Source organism: Hippoglossus stenolepis, chromosome 7 (assembly GCF_022539355.2).
Source record: "Hippoglossus stenolepis isolate QCI-W04-F060 chromosome 7, HSTE1.2, whole genome shotgun sequence".
NCBI lineage: Eukaryota > Metazoa > Chordata > Actinopteri > Pleuronectiformes > Pleuronectidae > Hippoglossus > Hippoglossus stenolepis.
Window position 1 is genome coordinate 21,808,541 of NC_061489.1, and position 26,989 is coordinate 21,835,529.

The 26,989-nt window shown below is 42.0% G+C and overlaps 2 protein-coding genes across 3 annotated transcripts in view; one reads left to right on the top strand and one right to left on the bottom strand.

Annotated features, from left to right (window-relative positions):
- Nucleotides 1-3: 3 nt before the first annotated feature.
- LOC118112090 (C-terminal-binding protein 1) lies at nt 4-25,638 on the bottom strand. 2 transcript variants are annotated; one of them, XM_035161099.2, is made up of 11 exons: nt 25,597-25,638; nt 10,344-10,498; nt 8,718-8,862; nt 7,942-8,045; nt 7,431-7,533; nt 6,898-7,022; nt 6,236-6,325; nt 5,648-5,778; nt 4,995-5,122; nt 4,287-4,401; nt 4-2,875 (listed from the first exon to the last, which is right to left on the bottom strand). In XM_035161099.2, exons 1-11 carry the CDS (start codon nt 25,601-25,603, stop codon nt 2,680-2,682), a joined length of 1,299 nt encoding a protein of 432 aa, XP_035016990.1. In that variant the 5' UTR covers nt 25,604-25,638; the 3' UTR covers nt 4-2,679. The 2 variants fall into 2 exon arrangements, with proteins under 2 accessions (XP_035016990.1, XP_035016989.1); XM_035161098.2 differs by lacking the exon at nt 25,597-25,638 and adding an exon at nt 20,987-21,271.
- maea (macrophage erythroblast attacher, E3 ubiquitin ligase) overlaps nt 2,470-26,989 on the top strand; it is a 35,060-nt gene continuing 10,540 nt past the window's right edge. Inside the window, exon 1 of the mRNA XM_035161102.2 lies at nt 2,470-2,627. Coding sequence (XP_035016993.1) covers nt 2,556-2,627 — 72 coding nt within the window. The 5' untranslated portion in view covers nt 2,470-2,555. The remainder of the gene's footprint in view (nt 2,628-26,989) is intronic.

A 26,989-nucleotide genomic window follows, 5' to 3' on the forward strand; every position in this document is an offset into this window, starting at 1 on the left:
ACATTTCACCTTTCCACAGTTTATTTGCTTTTAAAATAATTCATACAAATGCATACAGTCACAAACATATCTTTGTCAGGTTGTCAGTTTTGACCAAAAATAATGATATTTACTGTAGAATATAGAATATGTATACTGTATATTGCTACGCCTACTACTTTACCATAAAAGGGACCAAGGTAGGCAACAGTGGACTGTACGTTACTATCAGGGATGGAATTTCAAGGAGCACCTCAATGCATTAGAAGCTAGTCTGCATGTTTTTTTAATTGTGGCACCCATCGGTTTGAATAAGGAATGATTAGAGTTTATATTCGGAAGTAACCACAAAGTTTCTCCACCATGTAATGACAGGCATCTGGTAAGATTAAGAGTAGAGTTCATAATATTTCAGCATTCCCCTCAGGATTTGGGAGTTTTAAATCCTGGGTCACATCAGTACCCTATGAACTAGACACCCTGCTCAGATTCAGGCCAGTGAGACCTCGACACTAGCCTGGGCTGCAAAACCCTCACAGATGGCGAGTGAAATTTCCATCCCTGATCGCTACGCTTACCTCACCATGAAGACGAGCAGGTAGGCAACAGTGAACTGTTCTACTACTCAGCCGCTGGTAGAAGGGGTTCGAGAAAGCACCATCGCTCGGCTGGCCTGCTAACTTCAACAAACTGGAGTCGGTAATAAATATCCCTCATAGCGAAGGGGTTTTCAGATATTTTCTTTACATTGTGAGAATCTAACCAGTAAGAACTTGCGTTACTGGCTCAGTTTGCTACCGTACGTATTTCTTCGTTGTGTGTTTAGATGGCAGTATTTGTCGTGATGCCACCACCCCTTCTCCCAGTGCTGCTGTTTTTTAAGACACAGATACAACCAAGTCACATTGACACAGGCAGGCAGAACACCATATGTACACATAGACACAGAGGCCACAGAGGGTGGCTAAACGGTATACTCAGGAAGGAGCCATCGTGAAATGTTAAAGGGATTCTATACTGGAGCAATCCATACATTCTGACATGCTACCATTAAACATGTGAACTTCACTGTGCATATATGATGTCTCTCACATTTCTATAAAAAACATACTTTTTTTTTGTTTTGTTTGCACAAGCAGGTTCATCTTTTAGAAAGCTGTTTAAAATCACAAGCCATGAAGCAGTTTTTTTTTATCTGTAAAAGCTCAACAGGAAAACAGGAAAAATTTGGTTTGACCTAACTTCACCCACACAACTGTTCCTCAACTGTCTCGAACTGAGTGCGACCTCTGTACAAGTGGATTTAACTTCGAATGGGAAGCAAAAAAATGGATTTTTGTCAGAAAAAGCTAAAAGGGCAACCTCTCTAAAATATTTATCTAGCAGCAAGAAGCAACACACTTATTCATCGATGTTGTGCATCTTTTGTAAACCTTGGTGTGCTCGACTGTTCACGCTCCGGGAGCTGGACAATTACTGGGATTGGTGGTGGAAGTACTGGATCATTGCACATGAAGAAGACGAAGATAAGTACATGTTATGAAAATCACCTCATGGACGACCTGCCTTATCAAACAGTAACTCACACAAACCACTCGATTATGCTGCAGATGAAGTCGCCCTAGCCAAGCATACCATTTTGCCACCGTCCTGCAGCCTTTCCTCCCACAACCCCCTCAATTTGGGTCAAACATTTACACAAGTCCGAGAGCAAAATCACATGACCCCTTAAACAAAACAAAGAAAAAGCAAACATCAGATCGACTTTAGCTCTTATTTAAGGTCTTTTTCTAATGTGGTGGGACATGAAAAGGCAAGCAGGTAGAAAAACAAAAGCACTAAGTGGCATAAAAATGGATTTTTAAAACAAAAATATATCAACATACCAACTGCGGAAACTTAATTTCCTGAGATGGTGTGCAAAAAGCTGCCTCTTTTTTTTGGGGGGGGGGGGCTTGTTAATTTGGGGACACATTGAAAATAAAACAAACAGACAGATATTGTATTCTCAAACCAGTTTGGCTACATAGAGAGGTCATGTCACTCTTGTTTCTGTGTAAGACTGGAATACAAATATCAGTATCTTCTTGCCGCGAGTCTCAAAACTGTACACAGACACAGGTTACATTCATTTCATAACCTACTACGTTTGCTTGTACATCAAACTAAGGAAAAGACACAGAAAAAGACATGAGAGATGCTCCTCTAACTTTGGACACACGACAGTCTAAGACAGCAGAATTTGATTTAGTATTTTTTTCTTTCCAAACCAAGAGATCGTTGTTGTTGTTTTTTGTTTTTTGATTTACTTCTGGCAGAGGAAACTATTCAAAAGATCAATGTGTGGACCTAGAGTTTCACAGTCTTTTTTTAGGACTTGTGTGGGGCAGAGGTAAACTGTCTCGTTCTTAAATTAGAGCATTTGAAAGTGATCCACTCCTGATCCTCTTTCTCTCATCCTCCTCTTCTTCCTCTTTGGAGTGTGAACAGGCTGCTGGGAGCCATTTGCCAGAGAGTTGGGAATCGATTGTTTTTGGGGACCTCATCCTGTCGATCTGAACCCGTCTGATAACAACATGTCGCTAGGGGAACTTACCGCTTTGACACCGGTTGCCATGCCGACCTCCTCCAGCTGCCAGACAACACGGGCAAGCGTGTGTGTGTGTGTGTGTTTGCGCGAGTGTGTTTGTGTACGCGTGGCTACAGTTGGTCATTCGGATGCTGCTCTCTGTCGCTCTCTGGTGGCTTTACTGTGTTTTGTCCAGGAGATGGAGCATGGGGAGGATGTGTGACAGCGGGCGGGAGGGTGTGTGTGATGGGCAAGGCGCTGGGCACAATGCCTTCAACTGGAGGCGGGAGCCCCCCTGCTGGCAAACTGACAACCCCGGGGGGATACCTGGAGGTGTGTGTGTGTGAGAGAGAGATACACAACTGAGTCATGAAAGTTCAACTGGAACTGGAAGAGTTACAAATCTGTGACCTTTTCTGAAACGCCACCAGTCACTGACAGTTTGCTGGATCACATTAGGTTCACGTTGATGTAAGTAAAGCCAATCCGACTGAAATAATTCATGGTGGTTATAGCCGTGAATATTTAATCTGTGGTGCTAACATGTAAAATATTCAACACTATCCTTTTTCCCCCAGAAACGGTGTCCTCATTACCCTGGTAGCTGTTTTCACAGGGACCGTCTCCACAGTGGATAAGAAAATCCCTAAGAAATGTTGATTCTTTCATTTTTAAATGTCATGTTTCAGTGCTGGTGAAAACCAAAAACCAAATTGTATTCGGCTCTATTGTATTGAGGTGACAGCAAAATCTGAGGGAAGAGAAAAATCTATGGAGAAGAAGAATCTATAAAAAACTATAAACGGGAAGATATCTCGAGGGGGAAGTGAGAAGATGTATTCTTTTGTAATTTGGGTTAGTTGACCTTTAGAGAAATTATAGCCTGTATCACAGTTTCTTTTTATCGCTCTCCCCTGACATTAACACAGGATCCTGAAGGTTTTTGCATAATTCGTGGAGAAGAAAGGATTTGAAGTGTCTCCTGCTGAAATGTTAAAACAGTTCTGGGGTTTTAACAAATTCCAGAGAGTTTATATTGACGTCTGACAGCAACAGTATAAGATCAGTGATGGATCAGGTGTCATAGCAGCAATATTGAACTGTAAAAATGCCTTGAGCAGTAGAAGTAGTAGTGACTGACTGTCAGATGAAAGGACAGCTAAAGGTGGGGAAAGATGCAAGCTGAGCCTTGATGTTGGTATTTATTTGCTGCTGAGGTCAATCAGGTATTGGAGAATGAGTAGTGTAACAATTCTGTGAGTCATCCAGGATTTGGAGAAAATTACATTTCCTGGTTTCTTATGGTGCAGTTACCCGGGAGCATTTTAAGGGACTTTGGGGGGCCCCTACATCAACCCCCCCCCAATACAACCCACATCATTCCAATCTTCAAACAATTATTTTATTAGCAAAATTAGAATCAAAGTGCTCCCAGTAAAGTCGTGACGTTTAATTGTAAACCCCCATCAACATTCCAGCCACACAATACACAAACATTTACACTTTTTTAGTCTTTGACCAAACCTCGGACCTTACAAAGCTTTTGGCAAAGAGCTGGTGTCATGGGGCCTTGTTGGGGGGGTTTTCTGAACATGGCGTCATTTCAGTCTCCTGTACGTAGCCGATTATAGAATTTGAGGGAGTTCTCACAAAGTTTGTCGTTGCTGTCGACTAATCAGCTGTTCACAGGGGGCCCCAGGCGATTTGCCCACCCCGGTGCACCACCCCCTGTAGTTACCTATAAGCCCCGTTCAGCTCGGGGTGGACGGTAGCTGGGTCCACTCCTGTCCAGTGGTTGTTCTGGGTGAGGAACTCCTTATTCACGCAGTTCTTCAGACTGTCTGGAATACGACCTAAAAAACAGACATCGCAGAATAAAAAAAGTGAGAAAAGTGAAACAAAAAAAGATCATGAAAAGTGCAGAGTTATCTACACACAGGGGAACTAGTTAAGGTCACTGCACTACATTTCAGAACAGGTGTTATGTGCTTTTTTTACCTCACTAACCCACTTTCTACAGAGGCAGAGAAGGTGGGCATGATTAAACAGGCCATTGGTAGACAGACCGAGCCACAAGGGAAACCATAAACCAGGGGATGGAAAAAGAGAAAGAACAAAGAAAGAAGGCAAAGCGGATAGAAAGAGGGATGTTCAGAGGAGGAGGAAGGAGGAGGCAGACTGTGAAAGGCCTTTAATCTCGCTCTCTGCTCAAAGAACAAGATGGATGGTTTCACGCTCGACTGCTGCAGGACACCTACGACATATCTCTTTTGAGACTTGTGTTTACATTTTTCAGCAGGGATGTTTTCCATCACTGTGTGTGTGTGTGTGTGTGTGTGTGTGTGTGTGTGTGTGTGTGTGTGTGTGTGTGTGTGTGTGTGTGTGTGTGTGTGTGTGTGTGTGTGTGTGTGTGTGTGTGTGTGTGTGTGTGTGTGTGTGTGTGTACCTGTGACAGCCCTTCGGATCTCCCTGGCTGCCTCCTCTCTCATTTCCAACGATGCCTGTTCACTGTACCAGGCAGCGTGTGGAGTGCAGATCAGATTGGGGGCGTCCTTCAGTGGACCCTGACTGAAACTGACAAAAAAACAACAACAACAGTGAAACGAGTTACAGCTGCAACAAGTCATTTCATTTATCACTGAATAATATTTTTTAATCCCTTAAAGTCGATAAAAATGTCATCAAGTTGTACATTAATGATGCAATTTACAATTTCTATCTTTTAAATCGCGTATTTTCTCCAGTGAAAAGAGATTCCATCAAAACAGAAAATCATGATCACGTCTGAGATGTTGGTATTTTTGCTTGATTTGATTTTGTGTAATTGAGGTTTTTGTTAATTAATCAGTTAATTCTACAGTTGGTGAATGTTTTTGTGTCAAAATTATTTCTTGATTTAAATTTTCTAAGTAACAACAAACAACAGATGAGCTTGATAAATAATCTGAACATTCTTTATATTCACTTATATAGTAGTTTTTGATGTCCTCTAAATCTTAAAAACTACCATATATTTTCTAATTTAACAGTCCTTTACCCATCTCTGGTGGAGAAAACATCGGCTGCATTTATCACATCATAAATCTGGGAGTTTATTACCTGAAAGGCTCTGTCTCATGAACATCCAGAGCCGCTCCCCGTATCCTCCCCTCCTTCAAAGCCTGAGCCAGGGCCTTCTCATCCACCAGACCCCCCCTGGCTGTGTTTACCAGGAACGCCCCCTGACGCATCTGTAACACACAGACACAGGGATTTACTTCTATCTAACAAGAACATAACACAAATGAATTTATACACACACACACACAGAGAAATAAAACTTAAAGCTTAGAAAGCACTTGTCCCTGGAAAATATGTACTCTGCTCTCTGTGGTGTTATTGATCTCCATCTCATTTCCTCCAGCAAGGTCAGACAATTGCTTAGGAGCTTTAATCCTTTGGGTTGAAGGTTTCCAAAGTGTATTAGTCGTCGTATGCAGCGCACGTAGTAAAGAAGCTCATTCATCTGTATGTGGGTAGTGAGCTTCCCTGGGTATCCACTCCTTTAATATTGATGGCCTTGGGTTGTAGCAGTTGATGTTAGAATAAATAAATCATTTGAGTGTGTTTGTGTGTTTGCTCGGACATGAATGTGTTTGTGCGTGTGTGTGTGTGTGCGTGTGTGTCTGTGTGTAGCTGCCCCTCCACCTGTTTGATGGTGAAGTCATTGATCAGGTGGTGGTTGTGTTCGTTCAGGCTGCAGTGCAGAGACACACAGTCAGAGTGGAAGAGCAGGTCCTGAGGAGGGAGACAGACAGAAACCTTCCCTGTGGTTACAGCATCACAAGAAGTTCACTGACATTTTAACTACACAGAAACCTGAATTATTTTTAAAGGAGACTTAAATGCTTATTCAGTTTTTTCTTTCCTCTAGGTTGTTATAAAGTTTTAACAGGAGGCGTGTCTTATAGAGACAGGAGCTAAATCAAAGTGTTTCAGACAGTTGCTGATAAGAGAAATGCAGAAATGGACAATATGAGGAAAGGGATGTGTTTTCTGACAATGAAAGCATGTGAACCTTTTCAAGTCACGACACAAACTAAAATTAGGAACCTGAATATGAGTAGAGTACGTCTCCTTTAAAGGAAATACAGAATAAAGTGGAGATTGATTAGCTTCTATTGCTTCCATGGCATCACCGGATTCCTGTTAGTCTCTTTCAACTGTGATGAAATCGATCACTCTTCAAACTGGACGTAAAGCTGTGCAGGTGTGGAAGCATTGTGTGAGAGCATGAACCTTTTTTCATTTTATAAAATTCAGCTTCACAGAAACAAACTGGCCCCTGTGTGTGCATGCGTGCGTGCTACCTGTAGTGTGGTGACCCTTTGCAGTCCCAGGGATCTTTCTACTCCGTCAGCCAAATAAGGGTCATAGAAAATCACATTGAAGCCAAAAGCCTTTGCTCGCAGCGCTACAGCCTGGCCCACTCGACCTAGAAACACACGAATACACGCTATTATACACACAGGTTCATTTAGACAGATTTCAACACACATTAATACTCATGCAAACACAATAACTTAATATTCCTTTTTTTTTTTTTCCTGTAAAAATAACACAATGCTCTGGCTACACGCGTCTGCTCATTATGTTGGAAAATGCTCTGACTGCACAGGGAAGAGATTTAAATTCTGCTTCTGGTTTAATCCTCTTATATCTTATTGGCAGTAACTCCTTGGGAAGCCAATTTAGCTGAGTTGAGGATGAAAACTTCCCCAAAATGAAAGTATAAAAAGAGAGGAAACGGTTTGATGAGCAGGAACCTGATCGACAGTCCGATAATTCAACCGATCTGAGGGATGCATATCGGGCAAAATAAGCATTTTTAGGCGTTACTCACCGAGTCCTATGAGTCCCAGCGTCTCTCCTCTGATCCTCGCTGCACCTGATGCCACCTCTCGGATCTGCTCCACGCTCTGAACCCGTGTGCCCTCCCGCAGAGCCTGGCGTACATATCACTCCATTATTACATGCCAAACTGACACGGGCGACAAAAACAACCACATTTGAACATAATCCAAGTAAATCTCTTAAGGATGTCAAGACTCCGCACTTAATAACAAGTGTCTACATCCTTTTAGATGTTACGATTAAAATATGACTGAATAAGGATTTAAAACTTAATCATTTTACTGTACCTTCTACATCTTACATCAACGTCTTTCAAATACAGCCACATTCTAAAGGAAACGAAATGTTTCAATTTTGCTTATTTGTCGGTAGAGACTTTTTAGTAACTGTCGAGACCAAACGTGCACCTCTAACACTTCAGTACATCTAAAATGAGTTCATTCAAATCCATTTCATCCATGTCATTTCCACTTTTTATCAGCCACACTAGGCGCACGCACCTGATGCAGCCAGGTGGTGCGTCGGTACAATGTGAGGATGTGGCACAGCGTGGAGTCGGCCGTCTCCTCCACCGAGGCTGCCGGCATATTACATACAGCGATGCCTGTTCAACCAGAGAGCAGATAAGGATCAGTAATAGCTTTTTGGGTCATTTAAGGAAGGAGATGAAGGCTGGCGAAAAGCTATTTTGGTGGAGCAGTGCAGGATGAAGACAGGATGTCAGCAGTTTTCTCAGCAAACACCACTGGGAACTTTCACATGTCACAGCCTCTTGTCGGAGGAAGATAGGAGATGTAAGTAAAAGCTCTGCCTATTGCAGGGGAGAGATGAGTTTAAAAAAAAATGTTTGACAGCGTTCACCTTTTATCTACAATTACTTTGAACTTGTAAACACGCTCAGCACTCACTGGAAGCCAGAAATGGACATTTTTGGGGATAATTAAAGTTCTAACTGTATTTATAGAACACTTTTCTTAACAGTAAAACAAATGGGAGCATAGAAGTGGTGGAATAAGACATACCTCCAATTAAAGAAAGTCTATTTGATAAAAGTGAGTTCAAGCACAGATGACTGAGCAACAACTTTTGTTAAATACATTTAAAACAAGGGGAATAACTTATTTCAGATTAAAAAGTTGAAATATTAGCAATATCGGTCACGTCCTCTAGAGTACCTCACAACAAAAGATCAAATCCATTAGTGGAGCATAGTATTACAGCACGAGTACACACCCTCTCTGATTCTGTGTGTGTGTGTGTGTTGTCGTGTTCTCACCCAGCTCCCCGGCAGATTTGATGTCAATGTTGTCGTAGCCGCTGCCGATGCGGACGATAATACGCAGACCTTTGAACTTCTCCAGGTCTTCTCTCATCAGCGTGATGGTGTGGTACATCAGAGCTCCTACAGCTTCATTCAGCACCTGAACACAACACACACACACACACACACACACACACACACACACACACACACAGTCAGTCACATGATGGAGAGATGGAAATATGTCTGCGTGTATTTATGTGAAATATCAAAACCTGTAAACTTTTCATTAACCCCCTGTTATAATAGGATGGGACTCTGAACATGCACATCACTGTATGGAGGAAACAATAGGGTGGAAATTCTTGCCTCCATAAAGGCGTTTTCTAAAGGTGCCGTTTATATCATCCTCATATCCTGGGGTTTAATATTCCTGCCTGCACGGAATATCTGCATTTCCTGAATATTACCATGGAAACTGAGCTTTTATAACAACAGGAAACGAGCTATGGTGTCCCAACATAAAGCAAAACTGACTAATATAAGCAGCAGTCTCATTCTCGGGGGGGTTGGGGTTCTCTGTGGCTTCTCACCAGGATGACGCTGCTTCTCTTTATCGTTAATGAAATAGTATAACTCAAAGAGAAGATACATTGGTTATCATATAAAATAGGGAATATATGACTCTGTGAAAACCGGCTCAGCCGCCACCTTTTAATTGATTCTCACTTAATCTTTCAATCTTGTTTTTAACGTTGCCAGCCTTCCTCTTCATGTGTGTGAGAGTGGGTGGAAATGACATGCGGTTCAATTACAATAAAGAAGCCCCCTTTAATTACACAATGAGGTGGCTGCTTACTAGAGAGCCAGGGAGAGAGAGAGAGAGAGGGAGCGAGGGAGAGCCATCTGTTTCTCCCACGCTGTGGCCTACAGAGCGCGGCCACAGAGCGAGTGTGCCTGGCAGGCGCCCAGAACGAGACGTAACCCTGCCAGACATACAAACCCATTTACGATCCATAGTGGCTGTGGCACGATCCGAGCCTGACCCACATTTCAAGTCTGCTCTCTGTACTCGTCTTTACTCTTCTTCACTTATTTTATCGTCTTCCTTTAACAGATCTTCTTCTCTTTGTTTCTCGTGATCCTTTTCACTTCAGGTCGTCCTTTTGTAAAGTGCCAATGCTGCATTCATGTCATGTCGTTAGAGTGGGAAGACCAGGAAAAGCTTGTGGTATTTCCGACTTCTATTTGTTGTCAGACGACTTAAATTGTCTAAAATAACTAGTTTAAAATTAAAACTAGCTTTAAAAAAAATCTGTTTTATTTGCCACTCCTTCTAATTTAGCTAGCTAATTTGTAGACTGTACACTGAGGGGGTTTCTTGACATCCTGGTCATAATGACTGTCTGAACAATGTGTAACTAGAATTGCCAACCGTCCCCTTAAATGAAAACAACCCTTATAGCTAACGCCACATTACGTTTCTCAGCTTGGTGTTAGCTGCAGGTTTGTATTTGTTTGCCTATTTGTTTTAGAACAGCGGATGAAAAAGCTTCTACCCCCACGAAACCTCATTTAAATCCATAAGATCCAGATTTTCAGGTAACAACTTTGTGTGCATTATTCAGTTGAGTGTGTTACCTTCTCGTGAATCTCCTGTGTGGACTGAGCGTCACAGAAGGCCACAGTTGCTACGTCTTTCAGGATGGGCATCTCCACAGTGCAGTCACGCCCGTCCAGCAGGGCCACCAGGGGGCGCGGGTGCATGGGCCCGTTCATGATGGGAGGCCTGATACCTACACACACAAAAGAAAATAGGAAGAATGTCAGATGGGCAGAATAATAATGATAAACGATAAACAAAGAAATATCAGTCAGGCATTTGTTTGCTTTAGAATTCTCTCTTTGTCTTAAACACATCTGTTTTGTGCGTAATGAGATCTAAACCTGAAGGTATGTGGCCGCCGCTGGGCACAGATGAGGTCCTGCTTCACCTGCATCCCATAATGCCTCTGCGCCGGACTGATGAAGTTGCTATGACAACCGTCACAGTAAGCATGGAGGAGGGGAAAAGGAGCAGTTCCCAGGGCAGCTGTCATTCCACAGCCGAGCCCAGGTCTCGTTCAAAGAGGTTGTTTCTCAGCTGTTTTCTCTCCGTGATGCTTTTTTATGTTTTCAGTTTAATCATCTCTGACTTTTACATGAAGTTTGCTGACTCTGTGAAACAGGCAGTAATTGGGAAGGTGCTACAGTTACTGTAGGTTTGTAGAAAAATGCGGGACTTGTCCTTGGAAAATCAAAACGCCAAACATTTAGAATATCCCTTTAGAATCCAAACTCAGGAGTATAGCATTTCACCCTATTTGCATTATTTTAATGAAGTTGTCATATGTTCATGTTGAATGTGACGGCTCGTCCCTGTGGAACACTAACAGTGACTCTTTGGAACAACTTACTTGTAAATGGGACAGTTGTTTTCTTGCAGACTTGGCCAGAAAACAGCTGAGTCAGCAGACTTGAAGCTCTATAGTTTATGTCTCAATTACTCGATTATCCAGCGAACAGTGGTCGCAGTCTGGTGTTAATTTAAAAAATATGCAACAAAAAATTTGATCATAACTCAAACCTTAAAAATGTCACTGAAAATAATAAGTGCAGTAGTTTAGAGTTTAAATAAAGATTGATGACATGTCTGGGCCCCAAAAGTGAAGCCAAAATGAATGGATCGCCCCCTGGTGTCTGGCTTCAGTAAAAATCATAAACCCCACCTTTCCACAGGATGTTTTATTAAATCATCTCTTTGAGTTTGAAGCCTGAGAGTGATGCCAAACTGTACAGGAGAAAAAGCAGCATCAAATAAGGCAAATACACCAGAAAGCCCCACTAGTAGTGAACCTAAATGTAGCTTTAACCAGTGCATTGATTGAAGGTGACAGTGCAGGGGCAGTTTTTAGTTTTCCTTCACTATAACCTCCCACTCCAATCTCCCTGGATGGATTTGTTGTCTCTTCTTTCCTGTAACTGAAGAGTTCGTCATTGTAGAACACTGACTGACAACCGGGACGTCTGACAGGCGGACAGATGTAGATTCAGAGGGAAAAGACAGTGTTTTTGTAATTGGGTCTCTTTGACGTGTTGACAGCGCTCTGAAACACTGCTGCAGAAGAAGAAGTGCAGAGTTATGCCTGTTTCTGCTGATGCTGACTCTGCTCATCACTCACTCTTGACTTTTTCCCATCTGAGTTGTGTCGGCTGCCATCTCAAATAAGCAGCTGCCTCTGTCATTTTTCTCAAAAATATTCCCCAGAAAACTTTTTTCTCTTGGAACTCAGACGTCCAAACTGAGCCTGTTTTCTACCTTAGTGGATAAACTCATGAGAAAGTTGCCAGATCGTTAAACCAGTCATTTCAAAATCAGCATCCGTCAGTGAGTCTCTCTTTGTGTTTTGAATTCCATGGATCCCTGAGATCTTGACAGATGTTTGGCAGCTTCCATCCTGCAAATTAGCCTGGAAAATGTGGGCAGGGATTCTTAGAAATGCTCTTCCCTTGGAGCTGTGATTAAATAGCCCATAAACAAATAAAATTAAAGCTGGAATCACACTCATAGACCGTCAGTGTCATTACTGTGATTTTCATTGCTCTGCAGCTGTGTTTTGGTAATGAAGCTTCTTAATTTACCGATTTTGTTGTACTTCACTGTCTGTCTTGATTAAAGAGGCTTTGTCACATTGTTTTTAGGTTTTAAAATAATGCGAATACAAAAGAGTTTTTTAGTGATTTGTTAAAACCAGGATCTTGTGATTACATTACTAATGCAAGCTCCTTTGGCTTCTTCTGCAATCACTTGATTGTTTTATTTGTGTTACACGTTGAGCGATGTACTTGGATCCTTTACTCAGAGTGACATCTTCAGCATTAATGTTTGAACAACTTGTCAGCTTTCAAAAAATGTTTACCACATCATCTGCCTTTAACCAGATACCAGTAACTGCTGCAGTGGAACAGCTCAGTGACCAGAGGGTGATGACAATAATATGATTCAGCAGCAGTGAGGTGCTGAAGAAAACATGTAATAAACCTCTGTGGGCAAATGCAGATGGAATGATCTTCCACATCCTCGTATTCAGAAAGTCTAAAAACAAATGCTGCTCAGTCTTGAAACCTTGTGTGTCCCCCACCCCCACAGACTCCCAGGGGTTTTCTGTGGTTGTTGACTGGGCCGATGTGCACGCATGGGGAAATAATGCATACAGTGATTACATGGATTTCTGCTTCATGCTCCACTGTGCTGCATTGTGCAGGGTTTGGATGTGACAGAAAACAAGTAGAGGGCGCAGACAGGAAGTGTCTGTAGTCGGTCTGTGAAACCATAGTGCGTAGAGTTAGGGTCAGGAATGTAATCTATGTTTACGCCTTTACAGTGACAGAGTAGTGATCCAAACTTTCCTTAGGGCGTGTGACTGGCAACTGATTTGAACCTCGCTGTATGGCAATAAAAAGTACTATCCATGTGTGTACCCTGTTAAAACAAAATCCATAAAAATAATAAATTGCAATTCTGCAGCACTCAGAAACTGCCCCGAAGCAAAGACGGCTCCGAACTTATCAAAATCCATCACTCAATTTCTGCCTTGTCTCCTTATCTCCGTCTTCAGACTACAGCGTGAAACCGGATCTGATGAAGCCGCCCCCACCATCCACTGTAAGACCAATAAAGGTGAAACTCAAATCCTGCTCACTGGGCCTTATGTGGCCTGGTAAAACATTAGCTTTCTGTAATAGGATTTGCCCTGAGGCCATTGCACTTAGACATCAATACAAAATCAATGGTGCATAGCTGAGAAATTGGAATTCAACAAGAACAAAAAGTGCTGTGAGGCTTCAACACAGCGCTCATTGTAACTCAGATGTAATCATACGTCGCCCGCCCGCCTGTAGATGCTGCTCTGTACCGTTAAACTCATCTCCTGTAGGATTTGAATTGAGCTCACGAACAATGTGAGCTTGATTCAACAACACTTGAACAAAACACTGAAATCTGCTCCGTCTAGTCAGTCTCGCAGCGGAGCGGCGTATTTTTTTGGGAAAGTAACAGAGATTCCCCACATTTCTGCTGCTCACACTTGGTCAGAGCGAGGGAGGAAATAGCTCTCATTCCTGCTCCAAGCATGACCTTGGAGGGACCACTGACTGCTGAGTTGTAGTATTCCGTCTCTCGGTCTCTCCCACAAACACACACACACTAACACACACAAGCCTAATCTCATCATTGTAAATATTTAACCGCTCTCTCTATCTCTTTTTGAAATCTAGAATCGAACCAACTCAACTGGTCCTTATCTCCCGGTCTCTCTCTCTTTTTTTTTAAATGTATTTCCTCGTTTTTTCCCGTCACATTAAACACTCATTAAATTCCTCATTATATTAAATAATTGCCCCGACTTTTTGCTCACTTGGTTCCCAAACTCTAAAACCTCCTCCAATCTCTTCCATCTCTCCTCTCCATTTCTCATTATACTCAATACTCCACTACTTTCTCTCTCTCTCTCTCTCTCTCTCTCTCTGTTTTTCTCTCTCTCCCCTTCCCTCTCTCTCTCTGTCTCTCTCTCTCTCCCTCTCTCTCTCTCTACCCACCCCCCATAGCCCGGGGGTTGGGTGACTGCTGGGAGCTTTCACAGTGCAAACAGGCGTCTCTCCAGCCAATGGGGCCGCAGCTCCGGCTCTGCTCTTTTCATCTATTCAGGGATTTTCTGCAACTATGCTTTGAATCAGATTCACTACAGTATTTAGTCAACATGTTGAGGCCGTGCAGCAGTGCAGTGATTGTGATCTGCAACAGAGGCAAACGTCATAAATTGAAGGAATTAAAGTTTTGTAAGCGGTGATTTGTCTGTAAAAATAAAATCCATCTGGGTTTTCACCACTCTGCATGTTGTAGTTTGTGCTTGAGGGCCCAAGACACAAACTGACAACCCCTGATATGAAGACTGCATTCCGGAAAAATGTGTAATCAGACCCAAAAGCCTCCGTGCTAGTGACTGCTGGGACTGCAGCCTGAGAGCCGGTGGGAAAGCCCCGCAGCCTGCCCCTATCCAGCTGTCACTGACCAGCTCATAGGAACAGCTGGAATTCTGTCCCTGAGGAACAAGACCATGTTTTCAGATTGTCAGTCCACAGACATGATGAACCATATCAGCAAGTTCACCAGAAACACACACAGTTATCTGCCAGAATGAGCTGCAAGTCGTTTTTATAAACTGTTTGTTTAAACTGTAAAAAAAAAAAAAACATAGTTCATAAATAAATCTGCAGCTGAAATTATTATTCATTTTAGTAATTAGTTAATGCACAGAAAAGTTATCTGCAACTATTTTCATAATCGATTCATCTTGATGTTATTTTGGCATTTTTCTCCATTTTCAGACATTTTATACATTTAGATGTTTATTGATTATTCAGGAAACATTTAGCTGATTAATGAATCATGAACTTTTTGCTGAAACAACAGATCGATTAGTCAAAAATCTATTTTTAATTAATGTAGCTGTTTAAATCAAGTATCCAGCGAAAAACATGTCAAGCATTTATTATTTTCAGACTCTATACTATGAGACTTTGTTACCTTCTCTGTTTTATATAATTTAACTCGAAATATCTTTAAGTTTTGGACTGAAGACGTCATCTTTGACTGTATATTCACGTATATAAGACCAAAGCAAGCGTCAATTCTTTCAATTGAAATTGCAGTTCACATCTTTACATCTTTCGGTTACGGCCAAACATTTCCACCCAACAAGCAGCTGTTGCATGTGGGTTTTCTGTGGTCTTTCGGTTCTTCAAATAAGGTAAAACTTCCTGAGTTAAACATCTTTTTGACTGAACTGAAAATGAACCCTGACGAGGTGAAGCATTACATTTCTGCTACAGTGTTTGTGTTTTTGCACTGTGAAGGAGAGAGGGGAGTGTTGCGGTCGGCACCTGTGATCAGTCAGCCGCCTGCAACTGTAGCAACCAACCATCGAGCCACAGCGCGGCTGATTTATAACGTAGGCTCTTGTGGCAGGCAGCAACATGACGTGGTTAAAAAGCCCCTATATCGCTCTTTCACTCCCTCACTGTTGATCTTCCCATCCTTTCATGTCTTGTTGCCTCATTTTCAGATTTCCATCTCTCATTTCGGTCTCATTTCCCCAGGCTTTCTTTATCTCCCTTGCCATTTCCTTTTCTCTCTCCTGTCCCGTCCCATCCCTCTAAGAATGAAACAGGTTTTACTCTATAACATCGCTGTATTTACGTTCTTAAAAAACGGCTGCATGTGCAGGTGCAAAGTGTTCAGGCAGCGTGACGTCTCTGCAGTCTTTCATTTTTTTTTGTTTTTGTCTTCTATCTCTCCCTACCCTCACGTCAGTTCCCATGAGGGAGGAAACACACACACAACACACACACACACACACACACACACACACACACACACACACACACACACACACACACACACCCTGCCCAACCCATATGTACAGAAATACAGGTGCATACACAGCAAACCAATCCATGCAGGTTGACATGTCTAATACACAGTGATATATGATACGTACAAGTGCTTACACATAGAAATGATCGCCCTGCAGGTCTTCTCTTTCTCTTTCTCTCTCTCACACACACACACACACACACACACACACACACACACACACACACACACACACACACACAAACACAAGGTCTTAATTTGCAGGTACTGTTTCCGCACGCCAGTTCAGGTTTGTCAGCTTTTTTGTTGTTGCTGCTGAGACACCAGCACCATGGAGATGGAACATTTTCTATTAAAAAAATATGTTTACTTCATGATATTTTACGCCAGAATTTATGATGAATGATTCAGCTATTTCTAACCTGAGGATAAAGTAAATTTAACTTCCTAATATGAGGGCAGTGACTCTGCACCGCTGTACATGTCCAGTGTAGGAGGGTGCCAACACAATCCTGATTTGCATGTTGCAATAAAAGCCGACCTACTGGCGCATTGCAGAGTTACCCTACAGGAAATACTACATGTAACTACAGGCCGTTAACTGGATTACTGTATGGCCGTGAGCCCATTATATCGGATTAACTTAATATGCAGAAGAAACAACAATCACTTTGAAGTTTCAATTGGATTTGGGTCAGTGTGGAAACTAAATGTGTCCCATGAATGGATTATTAAGGCCATGAGACCTTTATTGTATTCAGATTAAGGGGTTCACAAACTTGTATCCAAACACCAACAGGGGGTCTCTGAGAGGGTTCAGGGGCTTCCCCAACAGAATAAATGCTTAATTACCTCTGAAAAGAAGGGTGTTTGTTTTGGCCCCTGTCCTGAGTTTGTCTATTTCTAACCCATCGAGCTGTGGGTCCAGGATCTTCTGTTATCAATTTCTTTAAGTTTGCAAGATACAATATTTGCTGATTTGTCAGATAATAATTTGTGGATCTTGATGAAAAACATGTGGCATATATAGAAGACTGATATCCAGCCTTTGAGAGTGTGAACAAAACATGCATCTTAATGTGGTTTCATAAGGGGACTGCTGGCCCTTGACGGAGGTTTGAGCTCTACTGAGTGCCAGTAGAGCACTCAGTTTCTAGTTTCACATGCTTCTTGTTGATTAGAGCTGCTCTATTAGTCATTATCTGACTGGATCTAAGTGTTACCGGCTCATCTCACTTAGCATTGATGATCCTTTATTTATTTTTTATAATCAAGTCATTATCTATAGATCACCACATTTCATCAGTAGCAGGTCGTTCTGCTCATTTAGCCACATTTATACCCTTTTTCAGATCTTTGATTAAAAAGACAAGGTGCTAATTTAAAACAGTGTGGAATTCAAAGTTACTGGGTATTCCACCCCACCCCCCCCAGCATGAATACTGCAAGTACAAGCTTTCTAGTGCTGACAATCAATGTACATTTCTGCGTGATGACACTCACTGACTAACAGTTCCTGCCTCGTGGCTGCCAGTGGCTGAGGGATGTGTTTCAGCTGCACGTCTTCCCCTGACTCACACGGCTGCGTGTTTCAGAGTAATGGCTGCTTTTCATTAAGGGCTCATAAGTTGAATTACAGCCTGTCTGCTAATTGTTGTTTTGGGATGTTGCACTCCAGGCCTGTTATTTTTTTTTGGTCTGCCCGATGGTATGTAGCCACCTGTCTATACTGCCATGCTTCTCAGTTGCATTTATTTTGAAATGAACAGCATGTAATTGAATGTAACGGGCGAGTTGTATAGTGGCTAACCTTCACTTGAAATGCACCGGTGTTCAGGCAGCGGCTGGCAGATCCTTCACTGCCGCTTCCCTTTTTAGCTCAAGCATTTCCTTGTATGCATCAGACATAATAGACTTTCAATGGCTGTTACTACATACTGTCTCTTCACTGAGCACTTAAGGCTTTATAGATTTCCTAGTGCTGTCAATTATACCTGTATGAGTATCTTTTATTTTTTTTTGACTATTCCGACTCATGAGTCCCTGCTTGAATCGAAAGCTCCACTCAAAATGCTCATCCGTGAGGAGGATGTTTCAAATTTAAATGTGAAAGTCATTATGAACTGGAAATAGATCCGTACTGATCTGTAGTTCTTTGTATATTTAAATTTGATGAAAACTATTTAACAGCTAATCCATTAAAACCAGTTGTCTTTTCAATGCTGCCATTGCCCATCAGAATATATTCAGTCTGCATGTGTTTCATGACTTTTGAAAACTAATAGTTCTTCCAGGTGATGTTGGCTTGTGGTTTTCTATAGTTGGCAACATGAGCAGTTTCCTTGATTTTACCCTTTGACATAATAATATGACAAAAACCTCCTGATGGGAAACTGCCTGGAGCTGTTTAGATTATGTTGTGAATCATATTTGAGTCATTACTAAAAATGGTCGAGGATAATATCCGATGTGTTGCTCTTCACTCACTTAATATGTAATATACCTGTAAATACAAATACAGCTAATTCAAACTCTTTTCAGATTATCCATGGATTTTTTTTTTTTAATGTACAGTTTATTATTTAGTTCTGTCCAACTATGAGGTTTAAAAGTGATCTTATAAAGAAAGATCACACCAGAAATTAAGTTTGATCTTGGAGACTCTTTTGGAGGCTTTGTCATTATTTATTTTATGAACTTTTAAATTGTTTTCCAGATATTAGAACATGTTTTCCCTCTGTCACTACAGCCCGTCACAGCATTACTCTTCTGTCTGTTCTGTGTTTCCCTCCCTGTTGAAACAATAGATGAATTTCTGTTGGTGTTATCTCCTCCACATTCCTGCTCTTTATCTCTCTCTCTCTCTGTATATCTCTCTCTCTTTCTCTCTCTCTCTCTTTCTCTCTCTCTCTCTCTCACAAACAATCACACACACTCACACACATGGTCCCTTGCGCTTTCTCTCTCTCTTGCCCTCCTGCTCCTATGATTGCAGCAGTACTTTCATTTCAATTATTAGTGCTGTCAATCATACCTGCATGTAGACTAGTCAGGTCCATGAGTCCCTGTTTAAATCAAATGCTCAATTAAAAATACTCATCTGTGATAATGACCTATCAAAAGAAAATGTGAAAGTTACTCAATATCAAATGTCAGTATTTCGCAAATGTTTTATTGTGTAAAAAAAACAGGAACGTCTAACATTTCCAAAATTAATCTGTAGTGTTTAACTTTTATTTTTAAATAGCTGATCCATTAAAGCCTATATTGTCTATATTCCATCTGCAGGTGTGTTTTAAACTAGTAGTTCTCCCCGGGGATGTTGGGTTGTGGTTTTCTATAGTGGGCGACATGTCACAACATGAGCAGTTTCCTTCATTTTATCCTTTGACATAATAATGTGACTAAACCTCCTGGTGGGAAACTGCCTGGAGCTATCTAGCACAACGGCATTATTCTTTTAAAATGTCTTTTAAAGGATCGTTCTGTAAAATCAAATAGACTCATCAAATAAAGCAACACGGTTTAACGGGGGATGAAGGAAGGGACTGAGGTGTGTCTCATTGATCTAGCTCTTTATAACGAGATCAGACATGACTCAACCGTCACAGTTCACAGGACCCCTGCCTTCCGAATCATGAATCAACACATCCATCAATCACCTGGAACGACGAGCCGAGCAGATCTTAAATGTTCAACAGTCTTCACCAGATCAGACGATCAGATCAGTGGAACAGTTATTGAGTGGTGGTGGAGATAAAGGGCAGACCTCCCTGAAACATAATTCACGGTAGTCATCCCCCATGACCTTGGAGTCTCGAGCTGTTGGGGGGGGGGCATAATTTGGAGGTGGTCATGATCGTGGTGGGGGTGGGAGGAGGTTGTCCGAGCAGCAACTTTAATCTTTCGATGTCATCGAGAGACACAGCCCGCAGCTTGTTGATGACATCACATTTACAATCTGTGGTTTCCTCTGGAAGCGACGGCGTCGCAAATTCAGACCGAGGTGACCACAGATACTCGATGGACTAACATTTCTGCTTTTGGGTGGATGATCATTCATTCTCACATCCTCTGTCTCCTGCTCCCCCACCCCCATCACCCCCTTCTTATCCCTCAGCAGCCGTACTTTGATCCCATTTTCTAGAACAGTCTTTTTCCAGACCTAAGCGTAAGGTGCATCTGTCACCTGTGTGTGAATCCGCCGGTGTTGCCTGCGTGCGTATACTTATTTTTGCCAATTGAGTTCCTCATACATGTGTGAGTATGTGTGCATATGCATGCTTGTATTTTGTGTGTGTACGTGCATATGTGTATGTGTGCTTGTGTTTGTGTGTGAAGGCATAAAGGAAGCACAATGACAGAATGAAATGGAAATATGTGTCATGTCCTTGCTAGCCCTCGAAGGAGAGAGAGATCTATTTCTGTCGCCACAAATGGAGGTGTTCAAGCAGCCTTCAATAGCAGAGATTTGCCTCTTCACACACACACACACACACACACACACTTACGCACAAGCACGTAGGCACACACACAGAGCTACAGAGAAAAGGCTAACCGTTCTAGTGTGGCGATAGAGAGGCTGACATATAAAAAAGATAATGGAGTGAGAGAATTAGAAGGAGGAGGAGGAGGAGAAGACAGAAAAAGGGAGAGGAAGAGAGAGAAGGGGGAGGGGAGGAGGAAGGCAGAATAATGTACACTGAGTTCACAAATATTGGCCCACACATGCACACACACACACACATACACACACACAGCCACACACACACACAGTTCCCCACATTAAAGCAGACTGCTGGTTGTTTACCTAGAGGCATGCCTTTGTTGAGGAGATGTGAGCTTCCCATGGTGTGTTCCCCAGCCGGCCAGCACACAGCAGAAACCTACAGTCTTCACACAGCAGACATGAACAGGAATCCAGTCAGCATATGGCGGCTGTGGCCAGCTACCTCGCTTCCCTTAGTCCTTCTCCCAGCCCCTTAGTGACAAGCATACACATGTGCTCCCCCTCTTTTCTCTCTCTCGCTCGCTCTCTCTCGCGCTCTCGCTCTCGCTCTCTCCCCTCCCTTCCGTCCCCTTTGCTCGCCGCTCTCTCTCTGTCTGTTTTACCCCTCCCTCCCTTCCCTTTCTCACTTTCTATTACAGCAACCTCTCTGTCTTTCCGTCTCTCCCTCTCTGTCACTGTCACACACACACAGAAAAACAACACGCTGACACACACTGAAAGCAGTTACTGCTGCATTTATGGAAGTAGAAGCGGAAGAGAGTGTTGAAGAGAGAAAGAGTGACTGTGTTTTGCATATATATATATATGTGTGTGTGTGTGTGTGAGAGAGCAGGAATGGGGAGGAGCTAATACCGGCCAAAATTCATCTTTTGTTTCCTGAAAGACGACAGGGAGGGAAAAAAGAGAAGAAAGAAGAGTTATGCAATGACTGTAGCGCGAGAGGAAAAACTTGTGCTAATATCTTTAAAACAATTTCAAAGTTCATAAAACTTGTTCTGACTTTGTTTTGACACTGTAATAAACGTGTGCCTTTAAAAAAAATAACGAAGACCAAACTTATTTTATGGCTTGAATTTTGTTTAATATTATAAATTTACTTTTTCAATGATACAAATACAATTCTGACATCCAAGTGTGTTGTTAAAGAAGTTATTTCAGTTGACAATTACCTTTAAAACTATACTAAAATGTCATCAAGCTGGAATCTGCTGTATTTGTAGGTGTTTTCACACAAACACTTGGCAAAAGGCAAGTATACAGGTTTGTTGCATACTTGTAAATAGCATCACATCTGAAAATATCCTCCGCCATTTAAAGTGAAATTCTGAACATACTCGACATTGTTGTTGATATGCAACTCATTCTAGTGCTTTCCAGATATTTGAACAATAAATAAGTGTGTGATAAATTGATGAATATGGAGTTCTTGATATGCTTTGTTTTGAAAAAGTTGTCAGCTTTCAAAATGGGTGAACAGCTTTTTTTAGCCACAGACGTCCCTCTAACTGCCGGGGCCTAACCCAGTTAACAGCGATGATGGTTACGTCACATCCTCGCTGTTGGTAAATGTCACAGAAAGCCAGTGGGCGAGATGCTTAAATCCAAAAAGAGGCAGAGGTTTCACGGAAACTATTGTTTTCATCACTGTGTCGGATGTTATCTCCTCACAGCCCCATCCCTCACCCATCATTTCTGTCAACCGCTGCTAAACAGAGAGAGGAAATGTACTTCAAAAGTACTTTTCCAAGGAAGATGAGTAATAAACGTCCACTCTAGGTGTGTTCATTTATTGACGCCCACGCCAGGAGGAGACACGGTGGGAGAAGACATGACTCAATCATCTGTCAAAAAAAAGGCGTAAAAACTGTATGTAGACTTTAAATAACGACGGGTGACGCGTCTCCACTTCCTCCAACCATCCAGAAATGAGGCCAAAAATATCCCATATTTTCAAAGTGTAGCCTGCTTTTGTCAGGTTTTCCAGGATTACCAACCCCAGCTTTAAGGAAATAAACCTAGGTCTTTTCTCCATTGTTTATTCTAAAAGATAAATATTTAAATATACCGATATGTCTGTGAAAGGCTCCTATTGGCAGATATTTATCGGCCAACCATGATATATGTTGGGTTCTTATAAAGAGTCCAAAAAATCTGTTTCTGATGATGTGAGGCAAGAAAAGCCGATGTCCCGCAGCTTAAATTATGCTCAAATTACAATGACTACTTGGGATTTAGAGGCTGTGTGAGCGGGTGATGCATCAAATTTTGCTCCCCATTGCAGACAGTATCAGCCACTTGCTGTTTTATGCCAGCCCATAATAATCACGATGTGTTCAACTCAACAAATTATCCCAATTCAATCCCAAAACTGGTTAATTAGCTTTAATTAGCTGTGTGAGTAATCGTCCCCCCCACATGGGAAGTTACTGCTATGGGATCAGTGTCTTAAAGCGTTACATGTAAAAGCTGCATGTGGGATATAGGTGCACAAGTCTGGTTTTTGGTTCTCACACTAACTTCCAACTGACAACGTGAAGTCCACAACGTGAGAAGGTAACAACACACTTATCTTGTCAACAAGGCAGATGGTAACTTCACTATACAGCCACGTTTTACACGCGGGACGTAAATGTTCCCCGGGAAAACAAGAGGAAACACACTCTGTGCTTCTAAATAAGGACGGAGAGAGGAGAAGACAAGGAGAGACGATTGTTCTAGATGCACCGGGAAGGAAGGAAAAGCAGAGAGGAAGATAGAGAGGTAGAGGGGACAGGGACATGTAATGATCGCTAGAATATTTAATGAGAGAGAGAAAGGAGTGAGGTGATGGATGAAAGGAATCCCGGCCTCACAGTGTTTGTTTAACTGCACTGTTCACTCTCTCATGTGTGTGTGAACCAGCCCTGATGTTCACACGTGTGTGAGGGTGGACATTAACAGTCACACCCTCTCCTCCCCTGTATCACTCCACACACTCATTGTCCCCCTCCTCTTCAGTTTCTCTCCTCCTCCATCTCCCCAACCTCTCCACTCCTCACCCCATCTCCCCCCTCGTCCACCTTCCTCCCACACCTCCCCTCCTCTGTCTGCTTGTCGCCTCCCTCTCCCTCCCTTCTCCATCTCTTTACCTCCTGCTCTTCCATCTGCTCATCTTGCGCTCTGTCTTCTCTCCCTCCCAATTTCTCTCTCGATCTCATACGCACTCCATCACGCTCCCTCACCCCTCCACTCCCTCCTCATTCCTACATCTCTCTTTTCACTCACTCTTTCCATCTCGGGCTTTCACACCACCCATCTCCATCCTCCCCACCCCTTCTCTTCTCTCTCTGTAGTCACTGCAGCGTGTCTAATGGTTCAGCTCCTTCTCAGCAGATCCACCACGCGGAGGCCAGACGAGCAGCAGCCCCGACCTAACACCTCCCAACTGCTGGCCTTATCAAGACTAACAGCCAGCTAGACCTAGAGCTATCGCATACAAACACAAACACACACACACACACACACACACACACACACACACACACACACACACACACACACACACACACACACACACATACACATACACATACACACACATATACACATAATTACAACGATACATGCCTGCACATGCACAAAGATACAAGTGTGTGCATCGAGAAATTCACATACAAGCAGCACAAGGTGTGAAAATAATGCAGCTGCAACAAAGCGTGCATGCATAACGCAAAGATGCAAGAGACACGTGGATGTGTGAACACACATACACAACATATACTGCAGCCACACACACACACCGCAGCATCACACAAGCTGAAAGAAAAAAACGTGCAGATGCAAGCACATGAACAGACATTGATTTGGATATATGGATACTGACAGAGAGCTGCAGAACAATGTGGACGCCGCTACAGAGGAGAGAGGAGATACTAGAGCGACTAGCCATCTAATCTACCATAGCATCAGACGAGTACCGCAGGCATGAGGTATCTAACCCACGTGTAGGAGAGGAGGGAGGAGGAGCAGGTGGGTGGGTGGGAAAGACGAGTGGAAGGGTAGATGAGATATGAGGAAAAAAGGGGGTTTAATGCAGAAGCAGAGTAGGAGGACAGGTGTGAGGATGAGGAGAAATATGCACAATAAATGAAGAAGAATCAATAATATCACAAAAAGTAAGATGCTGAAAATGTATTGACCTTTGACACCTGTCAATAAAATGTAATGGTTTAAGGTGTTAATATTGACGATGGTGGTTTATAGATAAAAAGGTGGCAGCTAGAATCTAAAGATGAGAAAACCACGGTCAGCAGAACGTCTCCTCCCTCAACAGGAAAAGAGAAATTTACTTTTAATAGAATTAAACATCCAAAATTTTCTGATAACTGTAATTACATACTCTACTTTCTCAGTGTGTATTTTACTGCTGCAACCAACTTTAATATTTGTATTATTAAATGTTGTGTTGAGTTTGGTTGTGAAATGTCAGAAAATCCTTTAAAAAAAATCTAATCAAAAGTTTCAAGATCTCAAATAGATGTCTTCAGATGTTATGATCTGTCTGAATTAAGAACTCACTGTTTTTCTAGATTCAAGAAATTGCTCCAACATTTAACAACCACTCTGATTAGATTCATCTTATTAAGAGGCAGAGATACTAATGTCACCGGCCAAGTTCTTCTTTTATAAATAACACTCCTCCCGTGACACAAACACACACTGTACACACATAAACGAAAGTAAACACAGTCACACACACAAACACACATTCTCACTGTAAGTCCACACACTTTCAGTTCCCCTCTTATCTGACTTGGCGCCGAGTTAACTCTGCTAACAGCAGCAGTGCTCATTTACACAAACACACTACACACTACACACCAGCCACACACAGGAAGCACTCGATACGGGGCAAGAAACACATCACAAACCTTGCATCACCTTCCTCTCTCTCTCTTTCAGTGTGTGTCCACTGTTTCACTTTGTTCTAAAGCTGTGTGGGGGGTGTGTGGGACATGCAGCAAGTAATGGGCCAATTGTAAGCGATTACACGTTGTGCCAGCCAATCAGCACGGCTCGGTACTGGATAGTGGCCAATGGGAACATGTTCGCCGCAGCAGGGGGAGGGAGCTCCCAGTCACACAGGAAAGTAAATCTGGACATGGTATGGAGCCAGTGAGGGGATTCATATGAATGGTGATCTATATTTCAAGGAAAAAAACGTCTCTATTTTTCAAAAAAGTTAATTTCCTCATCAGTGGAAAAAATAATGTTATATTATTTCTATCGTAGTTGTCAGAGGTTTTATTTCAAGTAACTGTTTTGACTTTTATACCAGACTCGTTTCCACATGGATGAACAGGATTCAGGATTCCTTCAAACTAATGATTGATTGTGTTGTATCCTCACTAACATCAGGATTTCAACAATCAGTACAAGTTTGATTTCTTGCATTTTGTTGCTTCTAATTTGTAAACTTTAGTATTGACTGTCATCACGTCAAAAATAATCCCTCTTCTTCACTCATATCATTCCCGGTTTATTTAAATCCTGCTTGTCATACAACTCCCTATACACACAAGCAACATGAAGTATAGTATAGTACGCATATTACATAAATAGTCTATTATACACTGTAGTCTCCAGTGATTTGTATTATGAGAATGTTGGATGTGACTTATAAGCCCTGGGCGCCACAGCAGGTCTACAACTCATATTCATTTTCATCATCAGTTAATCTAATACATTTTTTTTTTATTGTAATCTCTAAGAATTTGTGATCACAATTCTCAGAACTGAATGTGTTTTCCACAGTTGTTAATTTTGTTGGACTAACAGTCCCCAAAAAAAAAAATTCAATCTGGAGTTGGAGTTTTCATTGTTGACATCAGTTGATTGGTTTCTGGTTATATTTGATGTGGTTACATGCAGCTCTCATCTATTTTTTCCTGGTATTGGAACCTGATATATAATAATTATTTATTTTCAGTCAAATTCAGAGTAAGGTCAACAGAGGGGCTGTATTAGAGTAACAGGACTCCAATCCTGTTGATCTCATCTCAATGTGAATGTAAACAGTGACTGATGAGACTCAAACTCACATATTCTTGAAGTGGATGCTCAAACAGTAGAATCAGTTAATCTTTGATTTAATTATAGAAATGTGGATCGCTTTCACACTGGGCCACATTGTTTATGAACTGAAATAAGTAAATCTGCTAAATGTCGTATATGTTGTGAGAGAAGCGTGGATACAAAATACCTGATAAGTTTTGTTATTTTGTTTTGTTATTTTTCCTTAGACTTGAATATCTCAGTTTGAAA

Bases quoted from the DNA above. Each gene is read 5' to 3' on its own strand.
- LOC118112090 (XM_035161098.2), bottom strand. From the start codon at position 21,026: ATGGGAAGCTCACATCTCCTCAACAAAGGCATGCCTCTAG. The intron at 8,046-8,717 runs GTGAGAACACGA...CTGGTTGAACAG, and splicing joins CAAATCTGCCGGGGAGCTGG to GCATCGCTGTATGTAATATG. The intron at 7,534-7,941 runs GTGCGTGCGCCT...TATGTACGCCAG, and splicing joins GCACCACCTGGCTGCATCAG to GCTCTGCGGGAGGGCACACG.